General features: G+C 42.5%; 1 protein-coding gene across 1 annotated transcript in view; it reads right to left on the bottom strand.

Annotated features, from left to right (window-relative positions):
- Positions 1 to 24085, bottom strand: part of LOC106612436 (ATP-binding cassette sub-family F member 3) — a 35091-nt gene that overhangs the window by 1393 nt on the left and 9613 nt on the right. The window contains exons 2-20 of the mRNA XM_014213558.3: positions 13405 to 13552; positions 13175 to 13251; positions 12872 to 12927; positions 12641 to 12738; positions 11350 to 11472; positions 10550 to 10816; positions 10323 to 10403; positions 9513 to 9572; positions 9367 to 9423; positions 9092 to 9114; positions 8851 to 8906; positions 8000 to 8200; positions 7652 to 7728; positions 7357 to 7401; positions 7037 to 7169; positions 4344 to 4432; positions 4141 to 4232; positions 3380 to 3512; positions 16 to 103 (exon numbers count right to left, since the gene is read on the bottom strand). Coding sequence (XP_014069033.1) covers positions 16 to 103; positions 3380 to 3512; positions 4141 to 4232; positions 4344 to 4432; positions 7037 to 7169; positions 7357 to 7401; positions 7652 to 7728; positions 8000 to 8200; positions 8851 to 8906; positions 9092 to 9114; positions 9367 to 9423; positions 9513 to 9572; positions 10323 to 10403; positions 10550 to 10816; positions 11350 to 11472; positions 12641 to 12738; positions 12872 to 12927; positions 13175 to 13251; positions 13405 to 13552 — 1904 coding nt within the window. The remainder of the gene's footprint in view (positions 1 to 15; positions 104 to 3379; positions 3513 to 4140; positions 4233 to 4343; positions 4433 to 7036; positions 7170 to 7356; positions 7402 to 7651; positions 7729 to 7999; positions 8201 to 8850; positions 8907 to 9091; positions 9115 to 9366; positions 9424 to 9512; positions 9573 to 10322; positions 10404 to 10549; positions 10817 to 11349; positions 11473 to 12640; positions 12739 to 12871; positions 12928 to 13174; positions 13252 to 13404; positions 13553 to 24085) is intronic.

The raw sequence follows: 24085 nt of genomic DNA, 5'->3' as shown, positions 1-24085 counted from the left end.
GTGAAACAAGCTTACTTTGAATTTGTTGAGCGCTTTCGCTAGAGCCTCAATCGTTTCCATGTCCAGGTGATTGGTTGGCTCGTCAAGGATATAGAAGTTGGGGCTGAGAGAGAAAGAGAAAAAGTGAGTAAGAGATACAAAGAGATGGCTGCATTGAAGCATTATACATCCTTGTACATGTACTATATGCAAGTGTTCACAAAATATAATAGTACATTATTTATAGCGCCATGAAGTGGCTGTTTGACGTAGCAATTATTCCCTTGCAAATTTGTAGGGACTAACAAACACTGTAGTCGCCAAATCTCCAGACTTAATGTGAAGAATTGAAAAATCGTTTTAGCATTAGCAAAAATGCTAGCTGTTTGAGGTTCACAATTGAATTGCTTGTTGCTTCCATTTATATATATATATATATATATATATATATATATATATATATATATATATATATATATATATATATATATATATATATATATATATATGAGATATAGAGTGAGGGGAAAAAGTATTTGATCCCCTGCTGATTTTGTACGTTTGCCCACTTACAAAGAAATGATCAGTCTATAATTTTAATGGTAGGTTTATTTGAACAGTGAGAGACCGAATAACAACAAAAAAATCCAGAAAAACACATGTCAAAAATGTTATAAACTGATGTGCATTTTAATGAGGGAAATAAGTATTTGACCCCTCTGCAAAACATGACTTAGTACTTGGTGGCAAAACCCTTGTTGGCAATCAGAGGTCAGACGTTTCTTGTAGTTGGTCACCAGGTTTGCACACATCTCAGGAGGGATTTTGTCCCACTCCTCTTTTCAGATCTTCTCCAAGTCATTAAGGTTTCGAGGCTGACGTTTGGCAACTCGAACCTTCAGCTCCCTCCACAGATTTTCTATGGGATTAAGGTCTGGAGACTGGCTAGGCCACTCCAGGACCTTAATGTGCTTCTTCTTGAGCCACTCCTTTGTTGCCTTGGCCGTGTGTTTTGGGTCATTGTCATGCTTGAATACCCATCCACGACCCATTTTCAATGCCCTGGCTGAGGGAAGGAGGTTCTCACCCAAGATTTGACGGTACATGGTCCCGTCCATCGTCCCTTTGATGCGGTGAAGTTGTCCTGTCCCCTAGCAGAAAAACACCCCCAAAGCATAATGTTTCCACCTCCATGTTTGACGGTGGGGATGGTGTTCTTGGGGTCATAGAAAGCATTCCTCCTCCTCTAAACACGGCGAGTTGAGTTGATGCCAAAGAGCTCCATTTTGGTCTCATCTGACCACAACACTTTCACCCAGTTGTCCTCTGAATCATTCAGATGTTCATTGGCAAACTTCAGACGGGCATGTATATGTGCTATCTTGAGCAGGGGGACCTTGCGGGTGCTGCAGGATTTCAGTCCTTCACGGCGTAGTGTGTTACCAATTGTTTTCTTGGTGACTATGGTCCCAGCTGCCTTGAGATCATTGACAAGATCCTCCCGTGTAGTTCTGGGCTGATTCCTCACAGTTCTCATGATCATTGCAACTCCACAAGGTGAGATCTTGCATGGAGCCCCAGGCCGAGGGAGATGGACAGTTCTTTTGTGTTTCTTCCATTTGCGAATAATCGCACCAACTGTTGTCACCTTCTCACCAAGCAGCTTGGCGATGGTCTTGTAGCCCATTTCAGCCTTGTGTAGGTCTACAATCTTGTCCCTGACATCCTTGGAGAGCTCTTTGGTCTTGGCCATGGTGGAAAGTTTGGAATCTGGTTAGGGTTAGGGTCTGGTGTCTTTTATACAGGTAACAAACTGAGATTAGGAGCACTCCCTTTAAGAGTGTGCTCCTAATCTCAGCTCGTTACCTGTATAAAAGACACCTGGGAGCCAGAAATCTTTCTGATTGAGAGGGGGTCAAATACTTATTTCCCTCATTAAAATGCAAATCAATTTATAACATTTTTGACATGCGTTTTTCTAGATTTTTTTGTTGTTATTCTGTCTCTCACTGTTCAAATAAACCTACCATTAAAATTATAGACTGATCATTTCTTTGTCAGTGGGCAAATATCAAATACTTTTTCACCCTCACTGTGTGTGTGTGTATATATATATACACCTGTTTTGAAATACACCTTCCTACTAGTGTCGTCAAGACCCTAAATCAGTTACAAGGTGATAGAGAGAAGACAAGATTTTTTACAAAGTAGGCCATTTTCTCTTCCATCTTGATGTACCGCTTTTCTCAAACTTATTAGAGACTGATATGATGAGCATACATTCTGAGTTTTGAGTCGTCTACTGGTTCATGTGAAGATTTTAAGATGTGATAAAAAATCCAATATGGCGAAAAATTCAATACGGCGGACCTCATGGGTCCTTGAGGAAAATGTGTTCCTTGTGACGAGAAACACTGATATGCCTAAATTTGTGGTTGTATGTCAAACAGGGCAGTGGGGCTGAGCTTTAGACTTTAAATACGTAATACAGCGCCACCTATAGGCCAATTGGTGCAGTTGTTGGTGTTCGAGTAGTGATGTTGCCAAACTATACATTTTGTTACCAACCGGGCATTGAGCTACTCCGACCATTTTATTAGGGGTGCTTTGATGCCGGCAATCCTAATAATAACAAATCTCGAGACTGATTATAACCATCTCATCATTAGGTTCTTGACACTTCTCAAAATGAATAGCGTTCTCTCATGTCCTCTCTCTGCAGTTCTGTTCCTAGTGTTGTCACTTCTCAAAATGAATAGCGTTCTCTCATGTCCTCTCTCTCCAGTTCTGTTCCTAGTGTTGTCACTTCTCAAAATGAATAGCGTTCTCTCATGTCCTCTCTCTGCAGTTCTGTTCCTAGTGTTATCACTTCTCAAAATGAATAGCGTTCTCTGTCTTCTCCAACCAGTTCTGTTCCTAGTGTTATCACTTCTCAAAATGAATAGCGTTCTGTTCCTAGTGTTATCAAGGCAGTTTGACAGATGTACAATATATTTCTTATTTACAAACAAATTTTTACAGCAACGACCTGGGGATGAGTTACAGGGGAGAGGAGAGGTTGAACAAGCCAATTGGAGGCTGGGGATGATGATTAGGTGGCTGTGGTGGTAAGAGGGGCCAACAGGGAATTTAGCCCGGACACTGGGGTTAACATCCCTACTCTTGCAACAACTACCATGGGTTCTTGAGTGAGCAGAGTCGGTTTAACATCTGAAGGATAGAGAAATGTAACCCAGCGGGCTAACCTGGTTACAATGCCATTACTAAACGTCATGGTCTGGAAGCTATACACTGCTCGTACAAGGACATTTTTCCAACTTAACTAAAACCAGTTTACTACTACAATATGACAATCCTGTGTAAAATGTTTGCAGCCATGGAGTGTAATATAAGGCATTACCAAGGCATTGTCATCTGAGCGAAGGCAACCCGGCTCTTCTGCCCTCCTGACAAACTGGCCACTGGCCGAGTTGCCAGCTCCCCTGTTATCCCATAGCCACCCAGCTGGTGTCTGTACTCCTCCTCGTTACGACCTGGGAGGGACAAAAAGGGTTACAGATGACAAAGACTGCAGGCTATAGATGGGTTGGTTGTTAAGCAACATGGACCAAAACAGACAGGGTTGGCTTAGACTGTTGCCAGAATGTCAATTATAATTAGTCTCCAATGTTTATTGAAAACATAAATAGCACTTGTCTCTCAAATACATCTTTACAGTTCTTGGTTAGCTAGCTAGCGAATCTCAGCCATATCACCATCAGTTAAAACACCTAGAAAAAAAAAAACACCTCAAAACAAGACATGGTATCAAGAACAAGATAAAACTAGCTGAAACGAGCAACCAACGATTCCTCACATGGCAGCTTCTTGTCATTGTTGCTAGCCATCTGGCTGTCCAGAATCACAACACACTGCCTTTTGCCCCATTGAAGCGAGCGCATTGTTTTCGTGACGTTGTCATCTAACCCGCCATAGGGATTCGTAACAACCAGCAGGGTCGTGTTCATTAGTGCACGCAACTGAAAAGAAACGGGACATTTCTTATTGGACAAAGTCCAGGTAGTCCTGTTCCAATCAGTTTCCTTTGCATTTGGTGCCTAATGAACACAGCCAATGCTTTGATAATGATCAGTATTGGTATGTTTTGGTGGTGGTGGTCACCTGGGAATTTGTTGAGTAGCAGCTCAATTGAACACACGTTGAGGTCCAGTTGATCCACGTGGTGCTGACTGAAATAACCGATCTTCAGGTTCCTGATCGAGAAAGGGAAATAAAGCTGTCGTTTACTTCCCTGCACGCACCCACTCCCACCGAGACACACTAGCAGCAGAGGAACATGGCTGACGTCAAGCATGGAACCTCACCGATGGGCGTGTCTGATGCCGTTGACAGGCGTTAACTCTCCCATCAGTAGCTTGAGCATGGTGGATTTACCCGCCCCGTTCTCACCCACCTGAGAGAGAGAGAGAGAGAGAGAGAGAGAGAAAGAGACTGTAGGTACTACTTTAGCAGTGGGAAGGTTGCACAGCATTGTCTGTGGAAGTGTACAATATTAATGGATGCACAATGTATCATTGACCATATTGACCCGATGTGGGGACAAAGATATGTTCTTACTAGCCTTATGAACATAGATACGTTGTTGCACTTCCTATCTGTGCTAGGACATTTAAAAGGGCCATAAAATGAAAAAATATCTGAATCAGTCGATATTGCAAAGAAAATATTGGCATCAGCCCAGAATTATCACATCAGTGCATCCCTAACTATTAGCAGTGCATGTGATTTAGAACTAGTCATCAGGTGCATCCCTAACTATTAGCAGTGCATGTGATTTAGAACTAGTCATCAGGTCCATCCCTAACTATTAGCAGTGCATGTGATTTAGAACTAGTCATCAGGTCCATCCCTACCTACACTGCTCAAAAAAATAAAGGGAACACTTAAACAACACAATGTAAGTCCAAGTCAATCACACTTCTGTGAAATCAAACTGTCCACTTAGGAAGCAACACTGATTGACAATACATTTCACATGCTGTTGTGCAAATAGAATGGACAACAGGTGGAAATTATAGGCAATTAGCAAGACACCCCCAATAAAGGAGTGGTTCTGCAGGTGGTGACCACAGACCACTTCTCAGTTCTTATGCTTCCTGGCTGATGTTTTGGTCACTTTTGAATGCTGGCGGTGCTTTCACTCTAGTGGTAGCATGAGACGGAGTCTACAACCCAAACAAGTGGCTCAGGTAGTGCAGCTCATCCAGGATGGCACATCAATGCGAGCTGTGGCAGGAAGGTTTGCTGTGTCTGTCAGCGTAGTGTCCAGAGCATGGAGGCGTTACCAGGAGACAGGCCAGTACATCAGGAGACGTGGAGGAGGCCGTAGGAGGGCAACAACCCAGCAGCAGGACCGCTACCTCCGCCTTTGTGCAAAGAGGAGCAGGAGGAGCACTGCCAGAGCTCTGCAAAATGACCTCCAGCAGGCCACAAATGTGCATGTGTCTGCTCAAACAGTCAGAAACAGAATCCATGAGGGTGGTATGAGGGCCCGATGTCTACACCGTGCAGGACGTTTGGCATTTGCCAAAGAACACCAAGATTGGCAAATTCGCCACTGGCGCCCTGTGCTCTTCACAGATGAAAGCAGGTTCACACTGAGCACATGTGACAGACGTGACAGAGTCTGGAGACGCCGTGGAGAACGTTCTGCTGCCTGCAACATCCTCCAGCATGACCGGTTTGGCGGTGGGTCAGTCATGGTGTGGGGTGGCATTTCTTTGGGGGGCCGCACAGCCCTCCATGTGCTCGCCAGAGGTAGCCTGACTGCCATTAAGTACCGAGATGAGATCCTCAGACCCCTTGTGAGACCATATGCTGGTGCGGTTGGCCCTGGGTTCCTCCTAATGCAAGACAATGCTAGACCTCATGTGGTTGGAGTGTGTCAGCAGTTCCTGCAAGAGGAAGGCATTGATGCTATGGACTGGCCCGCCCGTTCCCCAGACCTGAATCCAATTGAGCACATCTGGGACATCCACCAACGCCACGTTGCACCACAGACTGTCCAGGAGTTGGCGGATGCTTTAGTCCAGGTCTGGGAGGAGATCCCTCAGGAGACCATCCGCCACCTCATCAGGAGCATGCCCAGGCGTTGTAGGGAGGTCATACAGGCACGTGGAGGCCACACACACACTACTGAGTCTCATTTTGACTCGTTTTAAGGACATTATCAAAGTTGGATCAGCCTGTAGTGTGGTTTTCCACTTTAATTTTGAGTGTGACTCCAAATCCAGACCTCCATGGGTTGATAAATTGGATTTCCATTGATTATTTTTGTGTGATTTTGTTGTCAGCACATTCAACTATGTAAAGAAAAAAAGTATTCAATAAGATTATTTCATTCATTCAGATCTAGGATGTGTTATTTTAGTGTTCCCTTTATTTTTTTGAGCAGTGTATTACTAGTGCATGTGATTTAGAACTAGTCATCAGGTACATCAGGTACATCCCTAACTATTAGCAGTGCATGTGATTTAGAACTAGTCATCAGGTACATCAGGTACATCCCTAACTATTAGCAGTGCATGTGATTTAGAACTAGTCATCAGGTGCATCCCTAACTATTAGCAGTGCATGTGATTTAGAACTAGTCATCAGGTCCATCCCTAACTATTAGCAGTGCATGTGATTTAGAACTGGTCATCAGGATTGAGAGACTGCGAGACTCCAGGTCTGCAGACACAGACAGCTGTGTGATTAATACGTACGATGCAGATGCGAGACTCCAGGTCTGCAGACACAGACAGCTGTGTGATTAATACGTACGATGCAGATGCGAGACTCCAGGTCTGCAGACACAGACAGCTGTGTGATTAATACGTACGATGCAGATGCAAGACTCCAGGTCTGCAGACACAGACAGCTGTGTGATTAATACGTACGATGCAGATGCGAGACTCCAGGTCTGCAGACACAGACAGCTGTGTGATTAATACGTACGATGCAGATGCGAGACTCCAGGTCTGCAGACACAGACAGCTGTGTGATTAATACGTACGATGCAGATGCGAGACTCCAGGTCTGCAGACACAGACAGCTGTGTGAAGAGGCGCTGGTCAGTGTTATAGTAGAACTCCACCTCATCCAACTGGAGCACCGGGGGAGACAGCTTCTCAAAGTTATCAGGGAACCTGTGGACAGACAGACAGACGCACGCGCGCGCCGCGCGCACACACACACACACACACACACACACACACACACACACACACACACACACACACACACACACACACACACACACACACACGTTAGCGCTCAGATTAATATGAGAATTGAAAGCAGACTTCATTCGGGACAGGAGGATCAGTCTCTTACTTTAAGGTGACTTCGGTTTCCTTCTCCAGGGGTTTGAGTTCAGGCCTTCAGGAGACAAGAGAAGAGCAACGAGGGAATGAATGGACGACGGATGACAACAATAGATATTCTTTACAATGACCATTCCCCTGTGCACAGGCAAACAAACACGCAGAGGTCATCATGCATGTGCAAGACGGAAGTTATCCTTTACAATGAATTGGACTTTCAGGTTGTAATTCCCAGGGAGCACTACATGAGAGAAAGCAGGGTGGGGTGCGTGAAACATCTTATTTTGAAATAGATGGTTACTCACAGTTTTTCTAACAGTTTCAGTTTACTCTGCACCTGTGCCGCTCTGTTGGCGTTGTATCTGAACCGGTCGATAAACACCTGGCACACAGAGGGAGGTAATCAATCCACGATTATAATGTATAATAATAAGATACTATAATATATAATCTAATAAGTATTTAGCAGGATGTTGATACGTTTGGCATTTCAAGATCATATAAAATAAACACACTAATCAGCAAAGACAAATGCTTAGAAAGTGCATTGTTATTACATTTGCCATAGGCCTTTTAGTTTGTATGTGCATAACTCAATGTGAGAGAAAATGTGTGTGTTCAGGACTGTGTATGTGTGTGTGTAGGTTCCTAACCTGGATGTGCTCTCTGTACTGAAACTGGGCTTCGTACTCCCTCTGCTGGTTCTTCAGGCGGTCCTCTTTGGTCTTGACAAAGTTCTCGTAGTCGCCGCGGTAACTCTCCAGCCGCTGCGAGTGCAGGTGGATGATGTCAGTCACCACGGCGTTGAGGAAGTTCCGGTCGTGGGACACCACCAGGATGGTGGTCTGCCAGGTCTGTGGGGGGTGGAGGAGTTAAACAGGCCATATGGAAGTTGAACTTGTTGCTCTTGCTTTAGCTATGTCACAATTATCTCTCCTTCCACCCAAAGTGTGCATTCATTCACTTCCATTTAGTGATTTGAAAGGAAATAAGTGGTAGAAGAAATATGGTGGTAACTCCAGCTAGCCTATGCCTCTACTAATCCAATGTCTTTAGATTTGTAGTAGTACTGAATGAGTGCACACTTCAGGAGAAGGGAAATATTATTTGGACACAACCTTAAAGTCACATTTTGGCTTGAGTGTTCGCAATTTCCTAACTCGTGATACAACACAATCCATTTGAGGCTAACCATGTATGCTTGGCTCATGAGTGTGAGCAGGTGTGTCCCTTGCCAATGTAGAGGACCCCTTTTGTCTCAAGGACACCCACAGAGGCAAAAGTTGAATTACCCAGCACATTCTGTAAATTAAAACAATTTAACTTAACGTATGCTCCTATTTTCTACCCTTCTCTCTGAAATGTACACTCATTCACGCCCCTTGCCCTGGATTGGGGTAAGAAATATGGTAGAATGTCCCTATTGTCCATGCTTGCCTGCGCTTTCACCAATCCAATGCTTTTAAAGGGACTGAATTGGATTCGATAAGCAGGAGTAACCTACCTGCAGGTAATTCTCCAGCCAAAGAATGGCTCGGACATCCAACATGTTGGTGGGCTCTGAGAAACAGACAGACAGACAGACAGACAGACAGACAGACAGACAGACAGACAGACAGACAGACAGACAGACAGACAGACAGTCAGTCAGTCAGTCAGTCAGTCAGTCAGAGGGTGTTTGCGCTGACTGCTGGACACCATTGAACTGATCAAACAAAAATACTTAATGTGGTTAAATCACTCACCATCAAGTAACAAAAGATCAGGCCTAAAAGGAGATACAATACAAATATATACATTATTTAGATACTTGAAGCTAGCTTTAGAATATTTAGCAGAGACACATGTCTTTATGTCTTGATAATCTGTCTATTGAATTGATGGTCTATAATACATTGAGATTCAGGAAATAGCTCATTGGAGATTTAGAAATGTACAGAAATATTCTAATATAATCTCTGTCCTTGTATTTTAATTGGGAAGACTGTCCTTTGGATAAAAGTGACAAGCAGAGACTCACTTGGCGAAGAGAGCTCTAGCCAGAGCTAATCTCATTCGCCACCCTCCAGAAAACTCCCTGTGAAGATAACACAGAGAGAGATCAGTTAATCGTGCACACGCACGCCCCACATAGACACACACACAGACAGACAGACAGCAACTTACTTGGTTGTCAGCGTTTGCATTTTGGGAGAAAAACCTAAACCACATAGGATGATTGAAGCACTGTATAAAAGAGAGGAGAGAAACAGTAAACAATCATCAAACCAGAACATGCATAGACTCTTGCTACAATTATACTGCAAAGTGCAGTCATCTGTTGTACAGTATACACACCAATGGTATTATGTACATATCTAAATACACTGTTAATGTAAGGTAAACACAGATATGACATTATGTATATATCTAAATACGCTGTTAATGTAAGGTAAACACAGATATGACATTATGTACATATCTAAATACACTGCTAATGTAAGGTAAACACAGATATGACATTATGTACATATCTAAATACACTGCTAATGTAAGGTAAACACAGATATGACATTAATACACTGCTAATGTAAGGGAAACACAGATATGACATTATGTACATATCTAAATACACTGCTAATGTAAGGTAAACACAGATATGACATTATGTACATATCTAAATACACTGCTAATGTAAGGTAAACACAGATATGACATTATGTACATATCTAAATACACTGTTAATGTAAGGTAAACACGGATATGACATTATGTACATATCTAAATACGCTGTTAATGTAAGGTAAACACAGATATGACATTAATACACTGCTAATGTAAGGTAAACACAGATATGACATTATGTATATATCTAAATACACTGCTAATGTAAGGTAAACACAGATATGACATTATGTATATATCTAAATACACTGTTAATGTAAGGTAAACACAGATATGACATTATGTACAGACATGTTTAGTGTGGCTCTTTACCGGGCAGGTGCTTTGTCTGCTTCAATCTCCTCCAGTTTAGCATAGATCTCCGACAGTCGAACAGTCTCCATTCCTTCAGCACTAACATGGAATAGAATAAACTGCAGGTTTAGTGACTGGTGCAGTTTCAAACCCAAAAGTGTAAATATCCTGCAAAAACATTTAAATCTGCCAAGGCTGCCAGTATTGACTCCTTCTAAAGTAAGGCGTAAGTAAGACTGACGTACGTTCCGTTGGCGATGCGCGCATTCAGCAGGCGTTCCTCCGTCAGGAGCCCCTCCCGGACTGTGTCGCTCTCAAGCACGCTCTGCAGCGCCCCTGTGTCATCGCCAGCGACCTCCTGCTCCACGTGCAGGATCGTGATGTGGGTGGGGACGCGCAGGCTGCGGCTCGCCAGCATCTTCAGTAGCGTGGTCTTCCCCAGGCCGTTGCGGCCAATCAGGCCGTAGCGGCGACCTGTCGAGAGAGACAGCTCCGCTCCCTGCAGCAAGGACCTGGAAAATCAGAGAGAAGGACAATGTGCTTACATATTGCTTTACGGTTCAGACTTAAATGTCTCTGTCTCTCTCCTACTCTCTTTGTCGCTCTCTCGCTGTCTGGTATTAAATAACAAATAATACAAGGGTAATTACACAGGAATAACCTATGATTTACTCATTTAGTTGTTTTCCATTCATTTAAACAAGCACTCCTACGCACCATTTGATTTCAGGTAGTTGAATTTTTGTAAGTAATTTGCAGAAAGTAACTATCATAACCACATCAACTCATTTGAAATAGCAGGTAAATACTGGTGGAAACGGTGTCTAGCTAACACAGCATTGAATGAGGCTAATTAGAATGAACCACTTGCTCCAGCGCTGGATATAGTAGGAGAATGAGTGGGTATGGCTTCATCCCAAATGGAACCGTATTCCCTATATAGCGCGGTACTTTGGACCAGATCCCTATTGGCCCTGGTCAGAAGTACTGCACTTAATAGAGACGTGGTGCCATTTGGGACGCAGCTTAAGAGTGAACCCCTCACCGCTCGCCAAACGACACGTCAAAGTTCTCGATGCGGATGTCGTAGGTGCGATTCTTCCCGGACAAGTCAACGCGACTGTCCTTTTTGCTACTGGCCTGGCTGGCTGATGCCTCCTCCAGTACCCTGAGACAAACAGAGGTAGGCAGAGCGGACAAGGACAGAGTGAGACAGACAGAGGGAGAAATAGACAGAGGGAACCAGAAGGAGACGAATGAGATAGAAGTAGAGAGAATGAGTACAGAAAGACAGTGGAAGAGAGACAGAGGAATGACAGACAGGCAGAGGTGAAACATCAGTTCAAGTTATTTCACTCTGACACTGTAACCGAACTTCATCATACATCGGTGAACAGAAATCTGTATTTTTGCTGTCACAATACCAAACCAATGATCAGTGGTATAAAGTACTTAGAGAAAACACACTTTTAAGTACTACTTAAGTCGTTTTTGGGGGGGTATTTTGTACTTATATACAGTACCAGTAAAAATGTTGGACACCTACTCATTGCAGGGTTTTTCTTTATTTTTTACTATTTTCTACATTGTAGAATAATAGTGAAGACATCAAAACTATGAAATAACACATGTAGTAACCTAAAAAATGTTTATAAATATTTTATATTTGAGATTCTTCAAAGTAACCACCCCTTGCCTTGATGACAGCTTTGCACACTATTAGCATTCTCCCAACCAGCTTCATGAGGTAGTCACCTGGAATGTATTTCAATTAACAGGTGTGCCTTCTTAAAAGTACATTTGTGGAATTTCTTTCCTTCTTAATGCGTTTGAGCCAAACAGTTGTGTTGGGACAAGGTAGGGGTGGTATACAGGAGATAGCCCTATTTGGTAAAAGATCAAGTCCTTATTATGGCAAGAACAGCTCAAATAAGCAAAGAGAAACGACAGTCCATCATTAAGACATGAAGGTCAGTCAATACGGAACATTTCAAGAACTTTGAAAGTTTCTTCAAGTACTGTCGCAAAAACCATCAAGCGCTATGATGAAACTGTCTCTCATGAGGTCCACTACAGGAAAGGAAGACCCAGAGTTACCTCTGCTGCAGAGGATAAGTTCATTAGAGTTATCAGCCTCACAAATTGCAGCCCAAATAAATGCTTCACAGAGTTCAAGTAGTATTTTACGGGGTGATTTTCAATTTTACATGATTCATTTTCAATGAACGTATCTTTACTTTTACTCAAGTATGACAATTGGGTACTTTTCCCACCACTGCCAATGATAAACTGTTTGCATAGTCTTCGGGTGTAGATGAAAAGCGCATGAAACTCACAGTGGACTAGTTGTTTTTTGCGAATCCCGTTCATTCCTCCTCCCTTGTTTTTGCTTCAGCTTGGCTTCGGCCTTCTCTAGCTTCCTCGCGTCCACAGTCTGAGGTGGTGTGTGTGTGGAAGAAGACAAAGTGGATGAAGTTGACAGGAGAAAAACATAGGTCCAAGTCAGCCCTGTAGCTTAGACAAAGAACATAATACACAAGATACGACGCAACAAAAAAATACTTTACTGTATTCTGGCCCCTCTTCATCATCCAGATCCCTTGGACATCGTTAGTGGCAGATACTGAGACGAGAGGGGAAAGACAGAAGGAGTGGAATGAGACGCAACAATAAGTCAGAGAGGATATTAAAAAGACATGGGAGAGGGGGTAGGAAGGGTAGAGAAAATAGGAAGAAAGGCTACAGTAGATAGAAAATTACAGGCTACCAGAATGAATATCAAACGTATACATCGCTACATATACACATCTGTATTACTGGACCGTAAAGCTGACAACAAAGCGCAAGACCTAAGTCCCCTGCAGACTTACCACACTCTGCAGATATCTGAGACAACTGCACCGGAGTGTCGAGCAGCACTTGCTTTGAAGCGGCATGGCCGTTACTCCTGATGGAAAAGACATGAGTATATTTTTGATGAATCAGCAAGCGAATTACATAAATGATTAGCCTTTGGTGTGTGGCAGTTAGTTCATCTTTGTGTTGGACGTTGGTTGTGAAAGAGGTGGGTGTTAAGGTTTTGTGTGTTTGTTGCACTTACAGTTTAAGAGTGTTGAACATCTGCTGACAGATGTCCCGGATGTCATCCTCGTTTTTACAGTCAGCCGATGAACCCTGCAGCAGCCCACCAATCGCATCATACACTTCCTCTCCATCCTCAAACTCCGCCCCTCCACAGTCCAGCACACCTATCACAAAGGATAGAAATATATTTTAGAAATGTCAATTTCCAGTTGGTTCTACAAAAACCATTGAAAATTCAGAAAGATATTCAATTCTTATTTTTGCGGGGGGTTGGGTATCCCTTCAAGTATCAAAAAATATATACAAACATTATTTGATGAAAAATGTATTTTGGGACTTAGTGCTATTAGCCCATACAAACACATTTAATAACAGATTCACTACATGGAACAACAGATAGTCCCCCCCAAAAAATCTAAAGAAAGCTTGTTCTTAAGTGTCTATCCTATATCTGAGAGATATAAGATCAGGAAACATTGTTTATTTATTTTAACAAGTATTTGTCACTAAACAGTCTCCTTATATATAGTACTTCCATAAAATGTTTTCAACTGATTCCAGGTGACCTCCAGACAAGTCTTGTGAGGCCTGTTGGAGCCCTACAGCAAAAGAGTCTCACTTTTGCACAGATGGGTCATATTAGTGTGTAGCCCAAACTGTTCGGACATTTCAGACAGAAGTTCTCAGATTGGCTGTACCGACTTCAGACGCGTCCCAAGACGCTTGTGTTCGTGAGTCTCATATTTTGTGATTAGACCTAATTTTGGGACATCTCATGGACTGACAGACACCTCTCTAGCGCTGTCATCTTTCACCTCAGATGCAGAAGTGCGACATAGGCAGATGCGGTGGATTGAGACGCATCCAATGCAAAAAAACGGATTAACTACATGACCAAAAGTATGTGGACACCTGCTTATCGAACATCTCATTCCAAAATCATGGGCATTAATACAGAGTTAAGTCTGCCCCTTTGCTGCTTCAACAGCCTTTACTGGGAAGGCTTTCCACTAGATGTTGGGAACATTCCTGCGAGGACTTGCTTCCATTCAGATACAAGAGCATTAGTGAGGTCGGGCGATTAGGCGTTCCAATTCATCCCAAAGGTGTTCGATGAGGTGGAACTAAAGGGTCTAGCCAGAACCATGAACAGCCCCAGACCATTATCCCTCCTCCACCAAACTTTACAGTTGGCACTATGCATTCGGGCAGGTAGCGTTCTCCTGGCATTCGCCAAACCAAGATTCATCCGTTGGTCTGCCACATGTTGAAGCATGATTCATCACGCCAGAGAACGCTTTTCCATTGTTCCAGAGTACACCACTCAAGCCGACGCTTGGCATTGCGCATGGTGATCTTAGGCTTGTGTGCGGCTGCTCGGCAGTTTGGAACTCGGTAGTGAGTGTTGCAACCAAGGACGCCGATTTCGGTCGCCAGCTGTACTGTGTTTCCTCCGACACATTGGTGCAGTTGGATTACGGTTTAAACGAGCAGTGTGTCAAGAAGCAGTGCGGCTTGGCAGGGTCGTGTTTCGGGGGATCTCTCTCTCTCTCTCTCCAACTAACTACCAATTGTGACATACCGCCTTAATTCCGTCTAAGACGGTAAAAGTAAAATAAAAGTAGAGACTCAGAGCTAGAAAATGGTATATCATACACTACAGCTGAGGAACAATGGGAAAGTAATTCTGCTTTGAAATTTGATAAACTTGTAACCTCACTTTTGTGAAAATGGCCCTTGAATGTTTTGGTACCTCCTGGAGAGCTCTTCTTTGTCTACACCCATTCAGCATCGTTCACACTCTCCTAAGCTTTAGCCCCACCCATCTCTTTAAGGATTCACATGTGAGTCCATGTACTAAACAACCAAAGATTTCAAGACTAAAGGCTGGCTTATACTCCAGGTGTGTTTGTAAATTTAATCTGGAGTGCCCGAATGTGCTCTGGGCGTTCGTAAACTCGGTGCGGTCAGATTGTCCGTTTGTAAATTCAGTGTTTTGCTGTCGGAGCGTTCAGAGTGCACACTGTACGCTCTGGCCGAGGAGTAGGGTTGATCAGAGCGTTCTGACCTAACAACAGCAGTCAAGCACCCAAGCTAACTGGCTAACTTTTGCTAGCTACTTCCAGACACAAATGACAGCTCACTGACCATTTTACTCGCCCTAGCAGAGTTGGTTAGGCTGTTTTTATGTTATCCAGAGCGTTGGTTACTGCAACTGTGCTGCTGGCAAAAATGTAATTACGCTTTTTTCCAACATTTACTGACACCGGCCATATTCAACGGGTGTTGAGCGTTCGTAAAATTCATCAGTTATTCTGCGCTCTGGCACACTCAGACGAGTGTTCTGAAATCGGAGTAGATGGCCAGAACGAATTTGCCAGCTACGTCTATCGACAATTGTCACAATGACATCATAAACATTCTATTGAAATAGTTACTTGCATTGTGTAGTCTTTTGTTTATAGACATGTAGCTAGCTAAACAAAGAACCATAATCCAAACTCATAACGTTACTACCCTGCATGAATCTGCAGGTAGCTAACCAACCAGGTTCAATGTTAGCTAGCTAACATTAGGCTATATAACTGGCAATGCAAATGGCTCTGAGATACAAACAATATTATTACACAAATCAAACATGTAACATTAACTAGCTTGCCAGCTAACGTTAGCTAGCTAGCAATACACTTCAACTTGAAATGAAAATGACTGACAAATTTAGAAACGTGTAATATCTGAAAATGTAGCTAGCTAGACTCTTTTACCCGTATACATGGATGGACGCTTCTCCCTCTCTGTCACGGATGTCATGGTCTTTCCGACTCCGTCTGCATATTTGCAATCAAACGGCAGAATTTTCTCCATCTCCTTAGCTATCATACTCTAATTCCAATGATTTCCAAAACTCGGTCCTCCAGAAAGTGGAGAGCAACACTTACGCAGTTCTACTAGCTGATATCTTTCATAAAGCCACATTAGAAAGGATTACCTACACATACTGACCAGCTCATATTATAGACAGAAGTGTGCTACATGGCAGACCAATCCGAACTCATCTCTCGGCATGTCCATCACACTCATTAACTCAGCCAATCATGGCTGGCGTGAACATTGACGTCTTTTTCCTTGGCTAAACCAACTAGGCTAGTAATTTAACAACTGTATTCATATTTACAGATGGCATACAAGTTTGTTATTAAGGCACATGAAAGTTCACATGTTCCAGAAGGCATTTCTGCCAAAAACCACCTTTTGATCAACAACGACAAAAAGTTTACGTTCAAATGCCTCTCCTGTAAAGTAGTAACGCGCAACATACGCCTAGTTTCCTGAAACGAGTCACAATTGGATATCACGAAAAAGGAGTAAAAACTTTTAAAAAAATAAAATGCTACATTTTCTCTTACCCTCATGACAAAATGTGTAGAATACCATTATAAAACTGCAAATGTCTCTTTCTGCACCATGCAAAATGTGTTGAAATACAATAAGTTTATTGATTTCCAAAAATAAAAATTAACCCCCCCCCCCCAGCGTTTTATTTTATTTTTCGGGGGTGGTGGGCCCACGAAGGTCAGTGCCCAGGGGCCCCAAATGTGGTAGAGCAGCCCTGCCCTTACCCCAATGGTATATTTTAACCAGAACCGGCACCTCCTCTTGACAAGACTGGCCGCGTCGTAGGCATGAACCTATTCAAGTAAGTAAATAAATAGATTTTCAAAATGTATGTACTATTAGCTAGCTACAGCAGGCCACTCTGTGCAGTCTAATAAGCTGCTAGCTAGCCAACTTTACATACTATACTTTTTGTTTTGTGAAATATCATCAGCTAGCTAAATTCATATTGACATTAGCTTGATGTAAGCCTATTAATTAAAAACTCATGCTCCAAATGAATTTGTAGATAACAGCAATGGAAGAGGTTGAAAGGATTTGCTGCTCCAGCCATCAGTACTAGTTAGATAGGGCGGGTTGTGGGAGGACATTATGAAAAGATTCTCCAGTTCTAGTCCGTAGAGAGGAAAACCGTTGTCTGTCCTCATATATAAAGCTGTGAAAGCCTGTCTGCAGATGAAGAGGGCCCAGTGAATGTCCCAAGAGACTGCACATCAGGGTTTTTGTTGGCCAATAAATCAAGTTTTTTTTTTAAACGATATATAAAAATTAAACAAATTTAAAAAATTGGGAGAAAAAATAACTAAAAAAGGCAGGCTATCAGCACGTCACCCACCACTTTACAATTTGAGCTGGAGGCAATATACATTTTGAAAACATACTTAACCCCTGTGTAGTGTTCATGTTTTTGTTATTCACCCAATGTTTGTGGGTCTGATAGACCCACAACATTATTGGGTTTTTAAAACAATACAGCCATAACAAGTTAAGCAAAAATACTTAATACTTACAGTTGAAGTCGGAAGTTCACATACACCTTAGCCAAATACATTTAAACTCAGTTTCACAATTTCTGACATTTAATCCTAGTATAAATTCTGTTTTAGTGACCTAAAACAGGGTATTTATGCTAGGATTAAATGTCAGAAATTGTGAAAAACTGAGTTTAAATGTATCACCACTTTATTTTAAGAATGTGAAACATCAGAATAATAGTAGAGAGAATGATTTATTTCAGCTTTTATTTCTTTCATCACATTCCCAGTGGGTCAGAAGTTTACATACATTCAATTAGTATTTGGTAGCATTGCCTTTAAATTGTTTAACTTAAAAGCGTAATTTGTTTTTTTTATAAAAAAATTATCAAGACATGGGTGGAATAAATCATGATTATCTTGAAGAAATATAAACGAAACACTACATCACTATTGATGTTTACTGCTTTGAACTGAACAAACTGGAAGGACAAATTTTACGGAAATGATAAATGAGCCCCATTGAACACAAATTAAGGTCAGTCTACACACTACATGAGGGACAGAGTTTTACTGTGTGTTGCAAATGTATTTCTTGCACTTGATGCATGTGTACTGTGTCTTCCTGTCCTTCTTGGGTCCACACACACGGCAGTGCTTCTTCGTTGCTACCGGCTGCGATCTAGAATGATGAAAACACTTAATTCAGGAATTTTACTAACGTCTCACTCTCACACACACACACACAGACACACACACACCCGTTCAAAAGTCACTTAGAAATTTCCTTGTTTTTGAAAGAAAAGCACATTTTTTGGTCTATTAAAATAACATCAAAATGATCAGAAATAGAGTGTAGACACTGTTAATGTTGTAAATGACTATCGTACCTGGAAATGGCTGATTTTGAATGGAATATCTACATAGCTGTACAGAGGCCCATGATCAGCAACCATCACTCCTGTGTTCCAATGGCACGGTGTGTTAGCTAATCCAAGTTTATCATTTTAAAAAGACCATTTTAAAAACCCTTTTGCAATTATGTTAGCACAGATAACTGTTATTCTGATTAAAAAAGCAATAAAAAAAATTGGCCTTCTTTAGACTAGTTAAGTATCTGGAGCATCAGCATTTGTGGGTTCGATTACAGGCTCAAAAATGGCCAGAAACAAAGCACTTTCTTCTGAAACTCAGTCTATTCTTGTTCTGAGAAAGGAAGGCTATTCCATGTGAGAAATTGCCCTGAAACTGAAGATCTCGTACAACGCTGGGTACTACTCCCTTCACAGAACAGCGCAAACTGGCTCTAACCAGAATAGAAAGAGGAGTGAGAGGTCCCTGTGCACAACTGAGCAAGAGGACAAGTACATTAGTGTGTCTAGTTTGAGAAAAAGAAGCCTCACAAGTCCTCAACTGGCAGCTTCATTAAATACAGTGGGGGGAAAAAGTATTTGATCCCCTGCTGATTTTGTACGTTTGCCCACTGACAAAGAAAGGATCCGTCTATAATTTTAATGGTAGGTTTATTTGAACAGTGAGAGACAGAATAACAAAAATATCCAGAAAAACGCATGTCAAAAATGTTATAAATTGATTTGCATTTTAATGAGGGAAATAAGTATTTGACCCCTCTGCAAAACATGACTTAGTACTTGGTGGCAAAACCCTTGTTGGCAATCAGAGGTCAGACGCTTCTTGTAGTTGGCCACTGGAACACAGGAGTGATGGTTGCTGTTTATGTCCCTCTGTACGCCTATGTAGAAATTCCATATAAAAAAAATAGCTGTTTCCAGCTACAATAGTGATTTACAACACTAACAATGTCTTCAATGTACTTCTGATTAATTTGATGTTATTTTTAAAATGGACCAAAAAATAGCTTTTCTTTAAAAAAAACAAAGGACATTTCTAAGTGACCCCAAACTTTTGAACGGTAGTGTACACACATACACAGTTACAGCAGGCCAAGGTAGGAGAGTCAGCCACACACACAAATGCAACATCACACTTACTTCTGGTATTGGAGTTGTTGGTTCTGTGGGTCTGGCGGGTGGTGCAACAGCATCCTCCTCACAATGGCTGCAGAAGCTGGGGTGCTTGGGATATGTTGCCACCTCTGGACTTGAGGTCTTACCAATGCATTGCCCAGCTCCTCAAGAAAGAGCAGTCTCCTCTGAATCTTCCCTCTGTTCCAATCTGGGTTCGCTGCCATCCAGATGACAAATGCGTTGTACACCGAGATGTCCAAGATGTGGAAGAATATCACAAGTGGCCAGCGTAGGGTTCTTCTTTTGCAGCTGTAGCCAGTTACCAGCTTGTCTAAATTGTCCACCCCTCCTTTTGTGGCATTATAATTTCTGTTTTTTTTTTATGTTCCTGGCCACATATTCTCCCACCCCTATGCAGCATACTCACGAGTGTCACATTTTTGCCTTTCTTTGGCACGTAGGACATGTCAGCTGTGAACACAAACTTAGAGGAATTAATAGGCCTGAGGTGGGAGCTCGGGCTTGATTTTTTGTACTGTTCCTACCACCGTCAGCTTCCTCGTGGAGCTCCTGTCCCAGCTTGTGCTTAGTAAAAAGGTATTGCATATGATGTGGCCACGGAGTCCTTGTGTCACATCCAAGACAACCCGCATCCCTTGGTTCTTCTTAGGGGCTCCTCCATCTGACTTACCCGTATATACTTGAAAGTTCCACGCATATGATGAAGCAGCATCACAGGCAGCCCAGATCCTGATTCCATATTTCACAGGTTTAGACGGTATGTACTGCCTGAAGGGGGACCGGCCCCTAAATGGCATAAGCTGTTCAACAGTAACGTTGGGCACCGGGTTGTAAAACAGGGGAAGGCGGTCCACCCACGTCTCACATTGACTTGATTGCAGCTAGCTTGTCTATCTGCCGTCGAGCTGGTCTGGTGTCTCGGTTATCGAAGCGGATAATCCTGGATATAATGTGGACGTTTTCCAGACATTGTTGCACAGAAAAGTTCTCTGCCAGTTTCTGCATCCCACAGGGATTCTGTGGATTTCCATTGGATCTGAAAACACCAGCAATGATAAGAACCCCAAAGTATGCATGCAAACGAGTTTGGTCCTTCTCCTTCCATCTCTCTCCAAAAACACACCTTCCCTCCAAATTAGTGCAGTGCAGACTGATTTTCTAGATAGTCTTCTTTTGAACTGTTCATCCCAGACACCATGTCCTGCACATGAGTAACCACCATCCACGTAGGCCCTGGTTGCTTCCTTATCACATTGGCAGCCATGCGGGGTGGGCTCACTCCTTGGGCAAGAAGACCATTAAAATGTCAATTTTTTACATCCATATTTATCCAGCTCATCAGCAGCCTGCAGGAGATTGCTGACACACACACACTTTTATTACCCTCGGGTCCAGTGGACCCGAACACAACATATGTAATATAAATGTGTATGGGGGTGCACAGTGTGCACTCAATGAAAATGTGTTCTTTTACAGAAAATGAGCCAAGGCCAGGTTGAAAAAAATATATTAATTGTAATCATTTCTCTTTTAGTAAACATTGAAAATGGGTCCCACAGACCCAAACATCAGGGTTAATCGTTTGAAACCTGAATGTTTTACTTCATATTATGAGCCAGGTCTTACCTTGCTTGAAAATAAAAACAGAGGCAATTATTTTATAAAGACTTCATAGGATGTGCATGAGTTTCAAGTTTGGGAATGCATACAATTTATCCTACCATTTCTACTGATCTGCGTGCCAGTTATGATTTTCATATGCGCATTGTTGTGGAACAGTTTCATTTCAATCATGTTTTTGTTTCTCAAAATCAGTCACACGGTTAATCATGAAAATCTTAATTACAATTATATAAAAATCAAAGTAAAAATTAAACTAACTGCAGGAGCACCAGCCTCTGCCATATGGACACTGATAAACCGTGATCATTGGCGGCTAAATAGCTTAAATGAGCGCATGGAACTCAGACGGCCAATGCAGCCATTGGCCTATAACGTCCACTGTTAGCAAAGTAAAAATACATAAACCCGACAAATAAAAACAGTAGAAAATAAAAGGATTAAAATTCAATTTCTTTCAATCATATTCATCTCTCTACAGCCCATCTGCCTTGACCTATTGCTAGTGAAGTACAACATTGTATCAAATCAACTGGATCAGGCCTGAAGCCGTCTCTAGCGAACTTAGAACATTGTATCAACTAGCCTATTCCGGCCCCCAGAGTTTTGTGTGCAAGGGAAAGGTGATTTAGAATGCTGATTATCCCATATAACCAGTGAAAACAATGTTCACGCTAAACTGCGCATGTGCGCTGCGCACCTCCTCCAGGACTGCTGTGCAACAGAAATGCCAGGCTACGCAGACTCAAGACTGAACTTCACTGAGTTCGCCCCATTAATTTGCACTCTGTGTATAATTCTATTGGTGGGCTAGCCCATGAGCAGCCTTTCAATAACCCGAGAGTGAATGCACTTTTCAGATCAGTTCAGAGCGCAGAGTCGCATGTGCACATTTGTTGACATTCTTTGCTAGTTACCGAGTTATTAGTCCAGTTATAGATAAGTATAGGTCAGCAATCAAATCAAATTGTATTTGTCACATGCGCCGAATACAACAGCTGTAGACCTTACTGTGAAATGCTTACTAACGAGCCCTTAACCAACAATGCAGTTCAGAAAAAGTAGAACTTTGAGGATCTGAGGACCCATGCCAGATTTTTTTTCAGTCTCCTGAAGGGGAATAGGCATTGCTGTGCCCTCTTCACTACTGTCTTGGTGTGTTTGGACCATGATAGTTTGTTGGTGATGTGGACCAACCTGCTCCACTACAGCCCCTTTTCCTTGATCACATTGAGGTAAAGGTTGTTGTCCTGGCACGATACTCCCTATAGGCTGTCTCATCGTTATCGGTGATCAGGCCACTGTTGTCGTCGGCAAACTTAATCATGGTGTTGGAGTCGTGCCTGGTCGTGCAGTCATGAGTGAACAGGGAATACAGGAGGGTGCTGAGCACGCAACCCTGAGGGGCCCTCGTGTTGAGGATCAGCGAGGCAGATGTGTTGTTACCTACCCTTACCCCCTGGGGATGGCCCCTCAGGATGTCCCGATGCAGAGGGAGGTGTTTAGTCCCAGGGTCCTTAGCTTATTGATGAGCTTTGAGGGCACTATGGTGTTGAACGCTGAGCTGTAGTCAATAAATAGCATTCTCATAGGTATTCCTTTTGTCCAGGTGTGAAAAGGCAGTGTGGCGTGCAATAGAGATTGCATCATCTGTGGATCTGTTGAGGCGGTATGCAAATTGGAGTGGGTCTAAGTTTTCTGGCATGATGGTGTTGATATGAGCAATGACCAGCCTTTCAAAGCACTTCATGGCTACAGACGTGAGTGCTATAGGTCGGTAGTCATTTAGGCAGGTTACCTTGGTGTTCATGGGCACAGAGACTATGGTGGTCTGCATGAAACATGTAGGTATAACAGATTTGACCAGAAACATGTTGAACATGTCAGTGAAGACACTTGCCAGTTGGTCAGTGCATGCTCAGAGTACACGTCCTGATAATCCGTCTGGCCCTGCGGCCTTGCGAATGTTGACCTGTTTAAAATCTCTTACCTCGGCTACAGCGAGCGTGATCACACAGTCTTCCGGAACAGCTGGTGTGCTCATGCATGCTTCAGTGTTGCTTGCCTCGAAGCGTGCATAGAAGTCATTTATCTCGTCTGGTAGGCTTATGTCACAGGGCAGCATGCGGCTGGGCTTCCCTTTGTAGTCCGTAAAAGTTTGCAAGCCCTGCCACATCAGACGAGCGTCAGAGCCGGCGTTAGGGTTGCACATTTTGGGGAATATTCAGAGGTGCAAAATTTCCATTAATTCCCATATATTCCCGTTAATTCCCAAGGAAATGCATGCAAATTAATATTAATACCATTTAAATGTAGATGTTTTTTGCATTGGATATATTTACCATATCATATGGAGACAGAAACATAAACCTTATCCTAAGTAGACAATTGCAAATTATTAAATCCTTCCAATAGAAATAAAAAAAACAATTTAGTTAAGAATTACATTTTAATTAAATGAGTTGACTCTTCACATTGGATGATTTCACTGAACAACAAAATAAAGGAAATATTGAATGATCCATCGCATCTCCCAAAAACGTTTTCAACATACATCGGTAAAATGATAGTCTAGAAACTAAAGCCTTGGTTGTCTTCCTCTCAGGCTTCCATGTCTTCTCCCTGGACCTCCTCAATATCCACCTCTTTAACATCAGATTCTGAGGCCTCATCTTCACTGTCACTTTCCAACCTTGTT

The sequence above is a fragment of the Salmo salar genome, chromosome 09, assembly GCF_965601325.2.
Source record: "Salmo salar chromosome 09, fSalSal1, whole genome shotgun sequence".
Lineage (NCBI taxonomy): Eukaryota > Metazoa > Chordata > Actinopteri > Salmoniformes > Salmonidae > Salmo > Salmo salar.
This window is presented reverse-complemented; position numbering and strand designations above follow the sequence as displayed.